This window comes from Cetorhinus maximus, chromosome 8, assembly GCF_964194155.1.
Source record: "Cetorhinus maximus chromosome 8, sCetMax3.hap1.1, whole genome shotgun sequence".
NCBI classification, from domain to species: domain Eukaryota; kingdom Metazoa; phylum Chordata; class Chondrichthyes; order Lamniformes; family Cetorhinidae; genus Cetorhinus; species Cetorhinus maximus.
The window spans coordinates 31,292,528-31,312,651 of record NC_135886.1 but is presented as its reverse complement, the minus strand read 5'-3'; the positions used below and the strand labels follow the sequence as shown (position 1 = coordinate 31,312,651).

At 43.5% G+C, this 20,124-nt stretch overlaps 1 protein-coding gene across 1 annotated transcript in view; it reads right to left on the bottom strand.

Annotated features, from left to right (window-relative positions):
- Window positions 1-15,745: 15,745 nt before the first annotated feature.
- LOC144683264 (gametogenetin-binding protein 1-like) overlaps window positions 15,746-20,124 on the bottom strand; it is a 56,151-nt gene continuing 51,772 nt past the window's right edge. Inside the window, exon 6 of the mRNA XM_078546215.1 lies at window positions 15,746-18,258. Coding sequence (XP_078402341.1) covers window positions 18,208-18,258 — 51 coding nt within the window. The 3' untranslated portion in view covers window positions 15,746-18,207. The remainder of the gene's footprint in view (window positions 18,259-20,124) is intronic.

The window sequence follows — 20,124 nt, the reverse complement described above, 5'->3', positions numbered from 1 at the left end:
CTTCTGTCATTAAATGGCCATGCTCAGATTTTAGGGTTCCTTATCCTAGGTATAGAACTACATTGAGAACTCCTATACCATTTCAAGCACTGTACACTATGACTTGCCTTTTACATACATTCTTTCACTGAATCAAGATGGATGGCATTCTTGCTGGTTGAATTGGTGATACTCACAATTCACAGGGAAAAGCCATGAAAATATTGACCCTTGCAAACAAAGTGTTTGCCATTTGTTTGACAACGTGCGCACTACAGAGTCCCTGAGGTAGCAAACATTTTGGGTGGTTTTATGAAAGCTTCATCTTACAGTCTTCTTCACTCAACAGGAGGCACAGTCTCTGTTCCCCGTGGCAGAGTGGTATTGTCACTGGACTAATATTTCAGGGACCTAGGTTCAAATTCCACCAAGGCAGATGGTAAAGTTTGAATCCAACAAAAATCTGGAGTTAAAAGGCTGATGATAGCCATAAAACCATTGCCGATTGTCATAAAAACCCATCTGATTCACTAATGTCCTTTAGGGAAGGAAATCTGCTGTTCTTACCTGGTCTGGCCCACATGTGACTCCAGACCCACAGCAATGTGGTTGACTCTTAAATGCCTTCGGAATAAGGGCAATTAGGGATGGGCAATAAATGCTGGCCTAGCCAGCGACCCCCACATCCCATGAATGAATTAAAAAAATATCCATTTTCAGCATTTCGTGTGGTACAATTTAACTGACAGGCATAACTAAAAATAATGAAGGAAAGAAACTCAAAAAAACAAAAATGGTCCATTTCTCTTTACAATCAACTAATGGTATGGGGCAACATCCAGAAAAATGTAAGTGAAAAAAAACAGACTTTTGCTAGCAATAAAACCCCTTTTCAAGAAACCTTCAGCAGACCCGATCACAGGGTTTTCACATGTCCGTTTTTACTGAGTGAGGTGCAGAATTTGAGTGAAGCTTTGTTCAAAGTTGCGAGATTTAAGTTGGAGCCAGTTTTAAGTAGCCAATCTATTTAAATGTGGTCCTTGCACATTGGTAGTTTGTTTTGCTCCACATTGGCCAGCACAACCTGTGACGTGCAAAGAATCAATACGCAACACAACACACCAGATCTTTCTACCTTCACCAGCCACCATTAGAGTAAATAAAGAGAGAGTTCTTCATCATCTGCAAGAAACCAATGCTGTGGTATTTAATTCAACCTTCTATGTTCTGATGAAAGGTCATCAGGCTGAAATGTTAAGTCTGTTTCTCTCTCCACAGGTACTGCCAAAATTGGTGAGCATTTTCAGCATTTTGTGTTTTTATTTCAGATTTTCAGCATCTCCAATATTTTGCTTTTGTTTTAACCTTACATGTAATGCCATGAGAAGTAAACAAATTACCTGGGTGTCAATCTTTAAGGTTTGTATGCGTCAATTTACATACAGTAATGCCAAAAACAGTAATGAGATGAATGACCAGATAATCTGTTTTAGTTAAGTAGGCTGAGGGGGATATGTTCATCAGGACACTGGGAGGGCTCTCTTGCTCTTCAAGTAATGCAATGGGATCTTTTACATCCACCTGAGGGTAAGACAGTGCCACTGTTTAGCATTTCATCTGAAAGACTTCAACTGTGCAGCACTCCCTAAGTACTGTGCAGAAATGCCAGCCTGGATTATGTGTTCAAATCTCTGGAGATTGGCTTAAACCAATGAACTTCTGACTCAAAAGCAAAAAAACGTCACCCAGGAGCCGAGGCTGACAACCAAACAAGAGAAAATAACAATTGCTGATTTATCACTTTTTTCAGAAAACTGAGTTTTATCCATAAGACACATAAAATCACAGAACTCCATGAATATAACACAGAAGTTGACAAATACAGGCAATATAATACAACGACCCTTGTTGAAATGAACGTTATCAGGGAATGTGATTCTTGAAACACAGTAAAAGTCTCAGATCTTCTAATAAAAATAGAACATGTTTGATTTAGTCACCTGAAATCAAAGGCTCTCCATATAGGTTATACGATTGTTGTATGAAGTAAAATGCATGGATTCCAATTCATACTATTCCATTTAGAGGAATACATTCACCACCAGGCAACACTTTATGCAATGGATGATCATATGTCCATGAACTAAAAGTATTTGCTGGTTCATTGATTAGAATTTTGGCAGCATTGACTACAGTTAATACATTTTATGAAACCATAACACACTTTCTGCTATCTCATCATGAAATTACATCATGGTGTTGTAAATTAGACTCTTGAAGTCTCATGGCATCAAATCAAACATGGGCAAGGAAACCTCCTGCTGATTACCACGTACCACCCTCCCTCAGCTGATGAATCAGTACTCCTCCGTGTTGAACACCACTTAGAGGAAGCACTGAGGGTGGCAAGGGTGCAGAATGTACTCTAGGTTGGGGACTTCAATGTCCATCACCAAGAGTGGCTCTGTAGCACCACCACAGATAGTGCTGGGCGAGCCTTAAGGGACATAGCTGCTAGACTGGGTCTGTGGCAGGTGGTGAGGGAACCAACAAAAGGGAAAAACATACTTGACCTCATCCTCACCAACCTGCTTGCCACAGATACATATATCCATGATGGTATCTGTAGGAGTGACCACCGCAGTCATTGTGGAGACAAAGTCCAGCCTTCAAATTGAGGATACCCACCATCATGTTGTGTGGTACGACCACCGTGCTAAATGGGATAGATTTTGAACAGATCTAGCAACTCAAGGCTGGGCATCCATGAGGCTCTGTGGACCATCAGCAGGAGTAGAATTGATTTCAACCACAATCTGTAACCTCATGGCCTGGCAGATCCCCCACTCTGCCATTACCACCAAGACAGGGGATCAACCCTGGTTCAATGAGGAGCGTAGGAGCAGCATCAGGCATACCTAAGAGTGAGGTGTCAACGTGGTGAAACTACAACACAGGGCTACCTGTGTTCCAAACAACATGCACAGTAAATGACCTAAGAGATAAGCAATTCCAAAACCAACGGATCAGATCTAAACCCCACAGTCCTGTCCACATCCAGTCGTGAATAGTGGTGGACAATTAAACAACTCACTGGAGGAGGGCGCTCAACAAATATCCCTATCCGTAATGATGGAGGAGCCCAGCACAGCAGTGCAAATGTTAAGGCTGAAGTATTTACAACTACCTTCAACCAGAAATGCCAAGTGGATGACCCATCTCAGCATCCCCAAGCATCACAAATACCAGTCTTCAGCCTATTTGATTCCCTCCACGTGATATCAAGAAACAGCTGAAGGCAGCGGACACTGCAAAGGCTAGGGGCCCTGACAAAATTCCGGCAATAGTACTGAAGACTTGTGCTCCAGAACTTGCCGCACCTCTAGCCAAGCTGTTCCAGTGCAGCTACATTTGAATCTACCTGGCTATGTTGAAAATTGCCCAGGTATGCCCTGTACATAAAAAGCAAGACAAATTCAACCCGGCCAATTACTGCCCCACCAATCTACTCCCGATCATCTGTAAAGTGATGGAAGGGGTCATCAACCCAGTGCTCTCAAGCAGCACTTGCTTAGCAATAACCTGCTTACTGACGCTCAGTTTGGGTTCTGCCAGGGCCACTCAGCTCCTGACCTCATTACAGCCTTGGTTCAAACATGGACAAAAGAGCTGAACTCCTGAGGTGAGGTGAGAGTGACTGCCCTTGACATCAAGGCAGTATTTGACCGAGTGTGGCATCGAGGAGTCCTAGCAAAACTGCAGTCATAGGGAATCAAGGGGAAAATTCTCCGCTGGTTGGAGTCAGACCTAGAACAAAGGAAGTTGGATGTAGTTGTTGGAGGTCAATCATCTCAGTTCCAGGACATCGCTACAGGAGTTCCTCAGGGTAGTGTCCTAGGCCCTTCAGCTGCTTCAATGACTTTCCTTCCATCATAAGGACAGAAGTGGGGATGTTCGCTGATGATTGCACAATGTTCATCACCATTCGCAACTCCTCAGATACTGAAGCAGTCTTTGTCCAAATGCAGCAAGACCTGAACAGTATTCAGGCTTGGACTGACAAGTGGCAAGTAACATTCATGCCACACAAGTGCCAGGCAATGACCATTGCCAACAAGAGAGAATTTAACCATTGTCTCTTGACATTCAATGGCATTACCATCGCAAAACCCCCCACCATCAACATCCTGGGAGTTGCCATTGACCAGAAACTAAACAGGAATACCCAAATAAATAATGTGGTTACAAGAGCAGGTCAGAGGCTAGGAATCCTGTGACAAGTAACTCACCTCCTGACTCCACAAAGACTACAAGACACAAGTCAGGAGTGTGATGAAATATTCTCTAATTGTCTGGATGAGTGCAGCTTCAAGAACAGTCAAGAGGCTTGACACCATCCAGGACAAAGCAGCCCACTTGATTGGAATCCCATCCATAAACATTCACTCCCTCCACCACCGGTGCACAATACACAGTGACAGCAGTATGTACCATGTACAAGGTGCACTGCAGGAACTCACCAAGGCTCCTTAAACAGCACTTTCCAAACCCACAACTACTACCATCTAGAAAGACAAGAGCAGCAGACGCATGGGAATGCCACCACCTGGAAGTTCCCCTCCAAGCCACTCACCATCCTGATTTGGAAATATATCGCCATTCCTTCACTGTTACTGGGACAAAATTCTGGAACTCCCTCCTGAACAGCACTGTGGGTGTACCTACACCACAGGGACTGCAGCAGTTTAAGGTGGCAGCTCACCACCACCTTCTCAAGGGCAATTAGGGATGGACAATAAATGCTGGCCTAGCCAGTGATGCCCACATCCCATAAATGAATTTTAAAAAAGACATCAATGAATTAGAAAGACATAAATGAATTAACTAGGAAGTAATTTATTGCTATTTGGCTACTTGATGGTAACAATTTACTTGTGCTTCCTGTGACTATATTTAAACTATTTACTTGATCACTGAAGCCTTGAGTCATGACCACTGAGAATTGCTCAGTAAGTATTTTGAAGCTATAAGGAACTTGCATTAAAAATTGTTTCTTAAGGAAAATTTTGAAGATTTTCCAATAATCATTTAGCTTACTTTACAATCATATTCCTCTGAATTCATGCCATTGGGGCATATTTGGAGAAAGAAGTGGAGGAATACTTAACTGCTAGGCTGAAGTTTATGGAAATATAGAATAGGATTTTCTGACAATTTATGTAAATGTACATTTCAGCAAAATTAAGTGGAGGCCTTTGATTTATAGGCCCAAATTTTGCAGTTGGAATGGCAATGAGGCTGTCAGCATTTGCATCATGACAGCTGTGAAACCAACAGCAACTTGTAGCTATGCACACATGGAGTTAAACGTAGAAAAACAGTACGCGCTGTCAGTGATTCCCTGCTCCTCCATGATGTTGTTGCTGTTGAAGTCCTTCCAAATAGAAATCTTTATGAATCACTTGAATTGACGTGAACTTCCACTATTCATACTCTAATGTCATTCTATAAACCCCTGAAAAATGTATACCCTTTTGAATAAGGTTTTTAACAGCATACTAAGTAATAATTACTATTGAACAGCATCGCTGGCCCTGAAAACTAATTGTTTATTTGTTGAATGTTATGTTTCTTCATTTCCTAAACATTCTACACACAGGGTACCTGCATTATTGATCTCTGCAATATTGTAATTGGCACAAGTTGCACAGGAAGTGGTCAGAAGTGGCCCCTTGCCATTCTCTACCTTAACTAGTTCCCGTTTGCTGAAATCACCAGCGCTACAAAATCAAGGTTTGTGGCCTGGCTTTGTAAGTAGTGTCGCCTTTTCTAGATGTGTTGTACAAAATTACTCGGGACCAGACTGCCATATAAAACAGCTATTCTCTCACAGTGAAATAAATTGGCACTGAGCAACACCTTGCAATATCAGAATGTCACAATACTAAACACATGCTTTTGCTTGTCATATGTGCAATTCTGAAAATAATATTTAGACATTATGGTATGAGTAAATATTTTCCTGATCAATGCAAATACTTGCCATCATTTGCTGGCTTCACAATGGAAGCAAGCCCATTTTGTAGATACTTATCAATGTTCCTGAGGTACATCATGCTGATCGTTTCCTTTAATTCACCCCGGTTCTCCAGAGTTCTAGGTGACTCAATGAATTTATCCCTGCCTGTGCTGAGTCAATTAATCTCAGATGGGGTAGGAGTATACAATCAACCTGGGGGGTTATGAGGAAGAAACCTGTGTTTGTCTGACATCAGGTGAGGAAAAGACTGCTGTTTTGCTCCTGGCAACCTGATGGCCTGCCAACAGTTCCTGTTGGGATCTACCTGCTGACTTTCACTGCTCCAGCAATACAACCCATTTCCTGACCGTGGAGCAATGGCCCCAACACTTGATGGCCAATGGTTTGTGGAGCCCACTTAACACCCCACCCAGGGCCTAACTAATCCCAAGAAACCAAGACCAATCAAGTAGCCCCTGGCTTGCATGAATCCCAATATCATGTCAAGAAGGCTGGAGGTATCAATGCACTCCTCCAGCAAAAAAACCTTTGAAATATAAGTGTATAGTAGCTTCATAATACATGTTAATGTACATTTTCACAACTGTCAAGAGATATTAATGTCTATAATGTTATTGGAAATTATTGTTAAATTGGAATTGTTGTAGGGTCTGTGTCTGTGTGTGTGTCAGTGTGTCTTAATTGAATTAAAACCAGATAGCCTGGGTGCTTTGATATATAGTAGTTTTGAGATGTTAATTAGATAAACGTAAGGACAGTAAAAGGTCAAGTGTAAATTTGCATTTGTTAAATAAACCATGGGCCAAGTCCTGCACCTAGCTGGGAGACACCAAGCAATGTGTTTATATTACTATTAAAATTGGTGGAATGAAAGGATTATTGTTAGGGGAGGTAAAATTTAAAAACCTAGTAATACAATGGAAAATTTACATTCAAAGGAAAGGCTAGGTATAAACAGAAAGGAGTTTGTGTGTGTAAGTCAGAAGCATTTAATATCTAACCAGCCTGTAAGCCTACAACTGTGTCTGCAAAGGAACCAAATTGCAAGGAACCGCATTTTTAATTCGTAAGGTCAAATGTGTTTTGCCTGGTGTCTGTTTAAAGTCTATGGGTTACTGTTGCCTTGGTGAAGATTTACCTGGGAGTGATTAATTTGGAGATTTATTTAAAAGTTCTTATGGTAGCAATTTGTAGGCATGTACATGTGTTTAATTTGTTGTTAAATTAATAAATGCTTAATTTAGTTTTCTGTAAAAAAATCTCTTGAGGCTTGGTGATTTTATTCCGGAATTCAGAGCCGCATCTCAAATTTACTAATTGAAAATATTGGTTATGATAGTTGTTCAAGTTTCCTTCTGGGATTTAAACAGCTCAGCCTTTACCAACTGCTGTGTCATAACACAACGTAGATATGCAATTTATACTTTGGAGAATAGAGAAGAGTTCACTCTTGCTATTGTATGTGTTTGCATCCTGCTCTGTCACCTTCTGTTCAGAAATAGGAATGATACAATGTAGACCCTGCTTTAACTATCATTAAATGGGTAAAAGAACATCATTTTCCTGCATCTAAGAATATTTTCATCTAGAGATGTGATTTGGTTTGGTTATTATACAGATCTAGCTGGGGTTAATGGTATTTTTTGCTTGTTGATTGCTTATAGAGCTTGAGGCCCATACACAGTCATTTCTGCAAACAGAAAGATTAAAGGCAAAACATTCTCGATACAAACATTACTACAATCACCATGTTTTCTAAATGCTCCTTTTCTTCTATTGCTGTGGGCCAAACAAATTATTCTTTGTATTCATTTTAAATTAAAATTTAGTAACAATTTTTTACAGTATTCATTTGTTAATGTACAAGCAGATATGTATAATATATCTAATGTGATGTGTGGTTGCACTGTCTCCCTGTGCTTCATGCTCTAATATGCCATGATTTTTCTTATGTACTCTGTCAAATTGATATCCTATTGGAAGGATATGTAGGATTCCAGAGAAATGTTTTAAAAACCTATTACCACTTACCTCTATAAGCTGCAAACAGATACAGTCCTGCATGTGTATTGTGTTGGCCTGTTCTCTTCAGCAATGGGGGGTTTGCATGTTTTGAGGTGCTTTTCCTGACCTTTCCTGTGGCTGTTCTGTCATTGATCTGGTCCTGTATTCTGAATGCATGTCATTACTGGAGACTAAGTTCTAACTGCAGCCTTGATTGGCAGGAGAACAGATTGGATAATAGGTTGAAGAAACTGACATGCCTGTTTTATGACCCTCCTGATTTTAAACATGAAATTTGGGTGGGCAGTGAATCAGGCATGCTGAACTCTGCAGCCAAATATCTAATTTGATCCTATAATGCGTGAGGCTCTGTGCTGGAAGTGATAACCCCTAAAGTTTAGCACAGTACTTCTCATAGATTGCCTAATGATGATAGTGAATGATAAGTTGTGCATAGATTGGTGGTTTATAATATCAGACGTTGGCCGGAATTTTCCAGTCCCATTGGCGTCGGGCATCATGGCGGGCAGGTGGGGGGACAATATGGCAAGGCGGCCAAAAATCGGTTTCACGCCATCACTTTGCAATTGTCTGCTCCACCTGTCAATGGAGGACTGCGTTTGCTGCTGCCATACATCGGGAATCTAATTTCAATACTTTAGCATCTCAATATAAACTCTGCTTGCTGGAATCATCCCCACCACATCAAATTTACTGCCCATGTTGGTGTGACTTGAGAACAGCGTGCTTCACAACTGCCTTTAAAAGGCTGCACCTGGAGACCGGAACTTCGAGGGGAGCCCAGAGTTGAGTGCACACAACCTTGCGCTGCACTCGTGAGCATTGCCCGTAGGATATCAAGGAAGAGGCGCCGCGCTTTTTCTGAAGGCGCAAGCAAGTTGCTTTTTCCCGGTTAGTGCCAGGACAAGGGCTCCAGTGCAGGTCAGGCCAAGGGGGAGGGGTGGGGTTGGGGGCAAGGCAGCACAGACTGAAGGAAGTACACAAGCACATGGGTTGGGGGGGGGGGAGGGGGCTGAGGGAAGCAGCCACCTACTTGAAAATACTTGTCAAAGGTGAGAATTCTTCTGCAGTTGAGGCCGTTCAGCTGCAGCTCCATTGACATGCTTGGAGTCGGGCCTCTGAAGCTTTTCTGCCCACTCAAGCAATGCCAATGAAGTGCCACCGAATGCTTCAGAATTTTTCACCCGTCAGGCGCAGACTGCAAATTAATGTGCGTTTTCGGGGGCAGCAGCGCAATTGGCCGACTGGGCAAGTTGTACCATCCCCTTGTGAAAGGTAGCCATGGCGCAGTCACTGGTGGAGACGCTCACAACCCCTTGCAATGTCTTTATTCAGGTTTGGACCAGTATCCACCATGGTTCAAACTAACAGTGCAGCTGTGTGGATTAGGAGAATGCCTGTGCCTGAGCTGAGAGCACAGCATGCAGTCCAGTGGCCAAAGCTGCCGTAATCAGTCAAGTGGAATGGGGCAGAGGTAGGTGGGGGTTCGGACAGCCAATGAGTGCACTACACATTGGCCATCCAAGTAGTGGCCAGCACTCTCCTGCATGCGTGAAGGAGCCATCAGACTTAACCAAGAGAGGATTTTAGGATCCACGCGTCTATCTCTTTGATCTTGCAGGAGGAGAACATCAGGATCATGCAGCCCGGTGATTTACCTCACGGCTTACAGAGAGCAGAGAAGTAGAAGAAGAGAGCAGCGAGGTGCCTGGCTCGACAAAGGGAGGAGGTCCCTCGAGATGAAGGTGTGGCAGGGCCTGCTGTGCATGCAGCTGAAGATCCACAGTGAGCCGTCACTCTTAGGCATCTCGCTAGACCCAGGGTATATAGACAGCACTTGTCATTCCTGCAGATGACGGAGAACTAGTGTCTCCAAAGATTGCACATGTCTAGGGAACTGGTCAGTCGCATATGTCACCTGCCGCAGGATTTAGTGCGACCACCACAAACACATCCTGCAGGTCTGCACATGATTCCCAGGGACGGTCCACGACTCCTATGTCCTTAACAGATTTCAGACCCCTGACATCTTCCAGGGTCCAGAGAGGCTGCAGAGTTGGCTCCTCAGGGACAAGAGCTACCCCCAGATGATGTGGCTGATGACACCCACGCTGTGGTCTCAGACTGCAGCAGAGTGATGGTACAAGTCTCATGCTGCGACCTGGACTTTGGTGGAGCAAACAATATGCATTTTGAAAATGAGGTTTCTGTGCCTTGACAGGTCCAGTGGGTCACTGCAATACAGTCCACTGAGCGTGTCACTCGCTGCATACTCCACAACCTGGCACTGCAATGGGGGGGGGAGACCTGGCTGAGGAGGAGTTGGAGGAGATGGACGTCTCCTCCGATGAGAAGGACATTAAAGGTGATGACGGTGATGAGGTCCTCGAAGGTGAGGGTGCCAGCGAGGAGGCCATCACATTGGTCAGACGAGGCAGGCACGCTCGGGAGGCCCTCATAGCCACAGGATTCATGGAAGATGATGAGATGCAGTGAGGACAGTCCTGACATCCTCACCTTGCATCTGTGAGCTTTTGATTCCTGTGTGGCTAATGGCAGCACACATGCCCTCAGTGTTCAGGCTCATGTCATGGAGACGCTGTGGAGGCCCTAATAATTGTCAGATTCCAGGACGGTGATGACGACGTGCAGTGAGTACACTCCATAGATCCTTACATTGTGTCTGTGAAATGTCTGACTCCTGTCTGACTGAGGGCAGCCTGCTTGTGCTCAGTGATCAGGGTCATATCATGGAGACGCAGCCGTGAAACTTTAAATGCACCCGATCCTTTGTCAGCCTTTAGCACCTGACCCCTTCAGGAGCACAGGGTCACTGGTCACAGGTGCTGAAGAGATGGAGGCCAGCCCCACCTTAAAGGTGCTGAGAGCACACAGAGAGAATGAGGGAACTCAGTGACACCCGCCCATGACATTCTGGCAGCAATGACAAGCACCGCCGAGGTGCAGGTATCACTAATGCGTCCAGGGAGTGTGAGGCTGGACCATCACTTTGGTCTGAAAGTTACACACTACACAAGGAAGAAGCCCTGGGCTGAGACACCTGCCTTTATCTTGTGCAAGAAGCAAGTTTTCACAGCTGAGTGACATGCACACTACTCATCATAAAAAGGAACCATAGGCAGGGAGACATTCTTGGGAATTTATTACAATAGTGAACATTACGTACAAGTGATTAGCACCCGTGCCCAGGATGTGCAACGACATCTTCTTAAATCTTCCTAACCCTGCTGCTATGTCTTGATGCTCCCCCGACATCCACAGCAGAGGTGGAGGCAGCCTGCTGACTGCTACACCCTGCCTGTGATGACCTTGGCAGGCGTCCTCTGGAGACCCAAGACCTGGAGGGTGCCAGCCTGCTTTTGGGGTCCTGCTGTGTGGCAGCGGCACACATCTCGGCCTGTGGAGCTAGAGCTGCTGAGGTCATAGGAAGAGAGGATTCAGATGGGCTGGACACTCCCTGAGTCACCTGGATGGATGGCCTCCCGGTGTCAAGCTGCTGATCCTCCTCCCTATGGGTGCCCAAAGGCCCCTGGCTGACTCCTTGAGGAGAAGGGGAAGCTGGAGTGAGATTGAGCTGCCCCACACCCCTCTCGCGTTCACAGTGTTGGAGGCCAACTATGGTGTCAGTGATGGAGTTCAGCCCGCTCAGCAGTGCAGGACCGATGTCCTGGGCCAAGGTCTCCGTTGCGGCCGCCATCAGTGTGTTGACCTTAGTGCGTTGGCATGCCGGCGCTATCACCTCAGACTGAAGACGGATGGACTCTTCCATTGTGCCTTGCAATCTGAGGAGTGCAGTGGACATCCCTTCCTGATGTTCCCGAGCTTGCCTTTGCAGCTCCAGCAACTGAGGTATGACCGAGCTTAGAGGCTCATCATCTGACTCTGACTCAGCAGATTTCTGGCCTCCAGCAGTCCTCCGAGTGCCGGAAACCTGGGAAGTCCCTGCTGCCGTCTGCTGTGGATCAGACAGTACAATGTGCTCACCAGATTGTCACCCCGAGACTATTCTATAACTAGGACTCACCGAGGTGTGTCCCCCTATGCTGGTGGTGGAGGGTGAGTGTGTGGGTGTGTGCTGTGACGGATCTTCAATTAAGGTACCATCAGATTCTTTTTCCTAGGTGTCTTCGGGGCTTGAGTCAAGGACTTGGCTTGTGGACCCCCTTGGCTGCTTCCCAGATGTACCTGCGAAAGCAATGAGAGATAATTAGTGTATGGCAGGGGACTGTGGAACAGGGGAACTCACTCACAACATTGTTGGCTGATGGATGTTGCAGTGCTGGATCCTCATTTGGTTGAGAACCGCGACCTCACCATCAGCACGGGAATGGTCCAGATCGTTGCTGGCCAACTGGATGACTCTATTTTCAAAGCCTGAGGAGCTTGATGTCAGGCATTCCTCCACCAGTCTGGGACCTCCCCCTTTTTTTGTGCACCATCTTGTCCTGCATGAATACAGATGGAAAGAGTGAAAGCAGGCTGCCTGCCAGGTCAGATGAGAAGGATGTGTGGTTGGTGAGTGGTGCCATGGACGAGATGAGGACACAATCCAAAGGGCAGGTGAAGGTATGTGTGAGAGAGTGAATGGTGATGTCGCTTGAACTGGCAGTGAGTGAGATCCCTGTGGACGTGTGATGGGTTTGTGAATGTGAGAGTTGAGAGTGACGAGAAGAGCGACTTACCCTGGTGGAACAGAGATCATTCATCCTCTTTCGGCACTGGATGGCTGTGCTCCTTTGCAGGGCGTTGGCGCTGACCACTGCCTCCCATGCTGGATTGGTGACCTTACTTGCTGGTCTTCACCCGGAGCCGTTTTGCGGGGGGGGTAACAAGACTTCACGGTGGGCCTTCATTCCACCCAAGTGAGCTGTTGCTAAATTTGGGAGCAGCAATTTTCCCTCTTTGGCAGCCATGACTTTCCAGTAGCTTCCAATCCTTTAGAGTGCACTAGCTCTGTGCAGGGGCCTCCTTTAAACACGGCGCCCGGATTAATGAAGGCCTGAGGTGATGGCGGGGCAGGCCAATCAGAGGCCAATCAGCAGTCTGGAGTGTTTCCCGTGAATGCATTATTGATGAGGTGGGATGTGCCGGGAATGGGACGATATGGCATGAAAACCCACCATTGTGGCCAGCGGGTAAAACGACTTAGTGCAAATCTGGGATGATTCCCCCCATTATCTTGGTATTCAACGCCGCCGTGGGCAAAATGATTACTGGTACAATTAAACCCTGATATATGTAAGCCCTGTCGATCATTACCACTTAATTCTACAGATCTTTTAGAGTCTTTGGTTAACTCAGGCACTGATAATTCACTAAAATTGCTAATCTGACTTTTAGAAAATAATATATTTCCCCATTTGAAGTTATTTTCTTCCGCTTTGAAGTAATGTTGCACCATACAATTTTCTCCAGCTGACAGGTTGGTAATTGAATTACTGTATAATTCTACTGCTTTTGGTGTATAACCCACCACTTGATTAAGAGATGCACAGGATTTGTCCAAGGAGATTCTCTGTGTATTTTCCTTATTTCCCCTGCATAAACTCTCATCCTCCATTCTGTGTCTCCCCCTATTGACCAGGCTGAGAATTATCTTTCACTCTGTTGAACCTTCAGCCTGATACTCATCGTTATTAGAAATGATGGCATACTGCCCCACCCCACCCCCAAGTTACTATAGTGTAGAAACAGGGCTGTACTCAGAGTTAATGAAAAATATTTTTTCCTATACATTATGATGCTGTCAAGCAGAATATTATTGTTTATCAGCTGAAGTTTTGCCATCACCTATTTTATTCAACTTAGAGGTTTTTATTTATCACAGGTCTAAGGTGAAACAAATCAACTTATTTAAAATCTCCCTTTCTGTCCTTCCTCACAAAACTAGCAGATTTAATATTTTGATGGGTCAAGGGAAATAGTTACCATGACAGCAATTGATTAAAATCTGCAGTTATCTGTTTAGATAAATGATATCTGTATTTTTAAAAGCTGCGTAGACCTCATATATAAAATTGGCTTATTTGACATCAACATTATGGCAGGTGGAATGGGGAGAGAAATGGGGAAAATAGTGGATTTCAGTGCCGGTACAATGCCAGGTATGTAGGCCGTACATCACAATTGGCTGATCGAATCAAACAGCATGTGCCTTCACTTGTTCATAACAGGTAGAGTACAGGCTGTACTGAACCAGCCTGTGCTTGCAAAACCCAAAACAAAACGTCTACTATTAGATGTGATTCCATGATTGGGAAGCACTTGCTGAATAGTCCTGAGTGTGCAAATAGCTGCACAAATCACCAACTTAAGATATTCAGTTGAGCCCGTAACGTGGCTCACTTATACTTGCTAGAAGCAACATACATTGATATGCAGGGGCCTGCACTCTGCAAACAAAAGGAATATGTTCAAGCCTTGTATCTTTTTTGAATTACCTGGGAGCTTGGGGAATCTACGGTTCCTGTTGCTTTCTCCATGGCAATGCCTCAGCCAGAGACCACTTGCCAACCAATCAGCAGCCTTTTCTCCGGCAGTATAAAGTGTTGTGATCATTTGAAATTTGGCACTCTTGCGTTTTTCCCAATGAGTGCAAGACAAAAAGCTTCAGCAACCTTGTCTCTCTTTTCAGCACTATTCAAGTGATTACCTTCTTGTGCAGGTTTCTGCTATTAGAATCAACATAAACAATATATATATATTATGAGAAACATTTGTGTTGACAAGGCATAATCTCATTCATGTGAAGTATTTGATGTAGATTACAATAGTTTTTTTTTATTTGAAAAGGTAACATGCAAGACACAAAATCACTTCTAACCAGTATGGGCAGAATTTTACACTCACCCACCGGCAGGTTTGTAGGCGGGAGATGAGCATAAAATTCCTCGGATGGACTTCCCACTGGGTTCCCACCCACCCCGACTTCTTTGCAATTTTATGCCGGGTCAGGCGAGGCCTTAAATGGCCTGCCCACCCACCCTTGCCCCAATTGAGGCTAAGTGGCCAATTATAGCCGTTTCCTGCCCTGCCTCAATTTTGAGGCTGGTGGGAGTAGTTGTGGGGAAGCTCAATAATTATCGGGTTCTGGCCTTGAGTGGGAAGGGGGGAGGGCGCCTCCATCAGCGGCCCCCTTTTAAACTTCGGGCCCCCACCACCACCCCCTCACCCCCTTAAGGTCCTGTAACCGCAGGGCCTCTCTCCGGCCCCTGCCTCTCCAACACCCCAATCCCCCACTGTCCACCACCAACACCCCCCACCCTCCCTGTCCTGGTACACCCACAACTTACCTGGTCCTGGACTCCTGGGACTTAAAGACGCTGGAGACTGCATGCAGTTCCAGTCTCGTCCACTGCAGCTTCTGGCACTGCAGGGGTTAGAGAGCTGCTGGCCCATTAGATTGTCAGGCAGCTCTCTGAGGCGGGACTTCTTCCCAAGTGAGGGGCAGGAGTCCCGCCTCCAGCCAATTAACGCTCATTGGAATGTGAAATGGCTGTGGGGCAGGCAGCGTTGGCGGGGGTGTATTCCTCGGTGACTCTTCAGATGGTGGGAAGGGAAACCCCGCCATCGTAAAAATGCCAGTCTATGTATCTGTACAAAGACAATCTTGTGGACCTGTGTGGGATGACAGATCTGAGGATGGTGTTTTTTGAACTAATTAAAACAAACACAAGAATATGTAGTCAACACTGTGAAAGTCGCATTTATTACAGAAATAGTAGATTTCCAAACATTTTGGGTAACAAAACTACTAGCATTCCTCAACAAAATATTGAGATAGAATTTAATAAAGTTAATACTTGTTTTAAAGACAATTGATAGCACAAGAGAAAAATCACATTGCTTTGAAAACTATTCCCTTGTAATACTTGCAAGCTCAAATGTCAAAAGTTATTTTTCCTTTTTTGTTTTAAAAATGTCCTTCAATCCTGTAAAATATAAGTGTACCAGACTTAGTGTGTACACACACCAGTCCAAATTCACAGAATTAGTTTAATGGAACAAAGTAATTTTCATATTGTTTAAAGCAATAAACATCTAAGTGCAATCATAAAATGCCAACTCATATCCACAATTTATTTTAGTTGGGTTTGTAAGTTGTATTCAATTTTAGTGAGCCTTGTGTCATTTGCTTTGTGGGTGTAACAGAACAGGAGAATCTTCTACTATGCAATGTGGCTTTTTTGCCAGAAGGAGTCACTGGTGCTTTTCATAAGAGCTGTACAGAATTACTCACTGAGGAGATTTACAGGAAGAATTGATTGCATTGTGTGCAGAATGAAAGGGCTGTGCAAAACAATTGCAATTTTTAGTTGGCAAACATTAATATTGAGCTTTATCCAAAAGTAAAAATACCTTTAAACCAAATTTAAATGTGTCACTGGCTTTTAGTGTGTATCCTGTTATAATGATTTGAAGTTGCGCTTAAATGATGCTATGGATGACTGCTTAAACACTTCAGCATGTACCACTATTATATTTGTTAAAAAAAAACACCCAGCAAGATGCAGAGAGTACACATTCCAATGAAAGTTCCAAATAATTATTGTGGTTGGCAGAATACAGTTCCTCTCTCCCTGCACTGACACATTTCCAATCTGAGTTAGAATATCTGAATTGCAGAGTAAGAGCAATACCAGGACAGGCCTGGAGACATGTCACTCGCCCACCCTTTTAGCAAAGGACTGATGTGTAATGTGAGGGAAGAAAATAACAAAAATATAATGGAGCTACTTCAACAATCTTAAGGAATCTATCCAAGGAAACTATAAATCCCACATAAAATACAACCATATTTTAATACACACCAGGTACATTAAATGGCTAAAAACATTTAGTACTCTCTTGCAAGCCTTGTGATGTTATGGAGCTTCACGATTGGCATAATCATCTATTATACCCTTTTCATAAGTGCCATCACAGCACAGCTATCAGCTGTTATTAACATTCCCTTCAAATTAAATGCTGTTGTTCTATTTTGGGATCTCCCTGCTGTTGGTACAACTCCTGGAGAACTGAGACATCCTTCTGCTGAATTACAGCTGTGTAATTCTCTCCATAGTATCTGTTACTAAACCACAAATGTCCTTAGATTATTACATTTATTTTCAGTAAAATATGATCAGAGAAACTTACACCAAGTGGGTTTTGATTTACACAAATTAACAAACTGTGGTACAATCAGATTTTCAGGATAAGGCTAATCAAAAGGTAAAATTCTCAATAGTTACAGTCTCAGGGTTTCTATTGGCTCAAGATCTGTCTTTGCCTCGATTATCACTCAGATCAAACAGATACTTACTGTGCTGTAGACACTATCAAATGAGAAACACATGCACATGTAGACCATATTAAAGGGCAAAGTTGTTAAGAATGTCTAGTTTGCATGCCAAGAAATTCCATGATATAAATTGCTTTAGTTTGGGGTTTTAAAACAACTGTAAATATTTTATCTAAATCAATGTCCAGTGCTGCAGAATTCCATCTCAAGATATTTCCAAATATTGGCTTCATGAAAATAATAGATAACTATCTGCAGGACACAGCAAGTATTCCACGGTTTCCTACAAACAGCAAAACCATAAGACCACCAGAGTATCAGACCACACATCTCTGTACCCCACAGAAGGGAAGCAGTATCCAGACTATGGATGTGCTAACATGCCCTGTTTCTGTCCATTATTCAGTAAAATATTCTATATGTCTTGGCAAGTGCAAACTAGATATTCTTCACAGCAATCCATCTTTCACAAAATCAAAGCATTCTTCACAGGAAGTTCTTTTTAATCTTATGAATCTGTGGATAATTCTGTCTTGTTATATAAAATTTGAAAAATGTAAAACTGTTGATTTAAGACGGAACTTTAACCTGGAATGGTTGAAACTTGAAAGAGACTATAATGGGCCATTCATTTGACTGAGGTTAAAAACACCTGATTTCACTCTCCATTGACTGAAATGGAAAAGGTGTAAAACTGTGTTTGACCCACACTTTTCCATTTCCACAAGGGAGGTTAGATTAATTTCAAGGCTATAGTCCATTTTAATCAACTCAATATTCTTCCAATCTGCTCACTCTTCTCTTAGCATGGGAATGATTTTTATAATTGTTTTACATTTTCTTCTTTAGAATTTCCATCCTAATGCCAAGATCTGCTTTCGTGCACATCCTTCTCCTCAAGCAGCAGAACCTAAAGAGGAAACTAATATTTCAGAATATATATTTGCCCAGAACAAAGTTTCAAATTTTCCACAATCAATTTAAGTAGCATCAACTGAGAATGTACACTTAACAAAAATGTGGTTTTGTACAAATCATAATTTATTCAGAGGTTCAATGGCTAACTATTAATATATGAATGAGACAATTCGGTGTTCCCACATTCTGTTTTAATAACAAGTCATTAAAATTGCAATATGCAATAAAATTTAATTAGTAACTACCTACAAACTGATTCTAATAACTTATTACCCACTTCAGGACTTGATGGCCATGGAAAGTACATTGATTATCAACCTGTAAATCCTTCCGAAGTGCCTAATGCAGGTGGTAAGAGCAAGAGTCTCCCAGTCAGCCAGAACCATGTGGTAGCTGCAGCGCAACAGTCTCCCCATGTTAAAAGACTCCATGCACAATTTCTTACCAGGGGTTCCGTAACAAGCATCCTCCTCGCTTTAAGAGGCTAACAGAAGAAGAACTTACTAGCTTCTTTCCTTCAAGGTCAGTTTATGACAGTCTCCAACTCCATGGGGGCATTGAGTCGAAGCTCCTATTGACTCACCTAGCTCTGATTTATCTTAAGTTATGAGGCAATTCTAATGTTATTTGATCTCAGATAACAACTTGCATTTATAAAATATCTTTAATGTAGTAAAACATTCCAAGGTGCTTCATAGGAGCATTACCAAACATAATTTGACACCAAGCCACAAAAGGAGTTATTAGAACAGGTTTGGCAAAGAGGTGGATTTTAAGGAGTGTCTTAAAGGAGGAAAGGGAGGTAGAGAGAAAGAAGATTAGGCAACAAAATTCCAGAGTTTAGGGCCTAGAAAACTGAAGGCATAACTGCCAATGGTGGTGAGAAAAACCAGGATGCACAAGAGGGCAGAACTGGAGGATTGCAGAGATCTTAGAGGATTGTAGGGTTGAATGAGGTTACCGAGATAGGAAGGGGTAAGGCCATGGAGGGATTTGAAAACTAGGAAGAGAATTTTAAAATCAGGCCGTTGCTGGACTGAGAGCCAGTATTGGTCAGTAAGTACAGGGGTGATGGGTGAGCAGGACTTTCTGCGAGGTAGCATACGGGCAGCAGAATACTGGAGAAATTCAAGTTTACAGAAGGTGCTTGGGAATGATGACAATGGAAAGTCAACCAGGAGTCACTTGGATGGTTCTCTCCCAATTCCCAGGCATGTAACGTCTAGAATGTAAGACCATAAGACCATAAGACATAGGGCCATTCGGCCCATCGAGTCTGCTCTGCCATTCAATCATGGCTGATAAGTTTCTCAACCCCATTCTCCTGCCTTCTCCCCATAACCTTTGATCCCCTTACCAATCAAGAACCTATCTATCTCGGTCTTAAATACACTCAATGACCTGGCATCTACAGCCTTCTGTGGCAATGAATTCCATAAATTCACCACTCTCTGGCTAAAGAAGTTTCTCTTCATCTCTGTTCTAAAAGGTCTGCCCTTTACTCTGAGACTGTGCCCTCAGGTCCTAGTCTCTCCTACTAATGGAAACATCTTCCCCACGTCTACTCTATCCAGGCCTTTCAGTATTCTGTAAGTTTCAATCAGATCCCCCCTCATCCTTCTAAACTCCATCGAGTATAGACCCAGAGTCCTCAAACGTTCTTCATATGTTAAGCCTTTCATTCCTGGGATCGTTCTCGTGAACCTCCTCTGGACCCTCTCCAGAGCCAAAACATCCTTCCTGAGATACGGGGCCCAAAATTGCTCACAATATTCTAAATATGGTCTGACCAGAGCCTTATAAAGCCTCAGCAGCACATTCCTGCTTTTATATTCTAGTCCTCTCGAAATAAATGCCA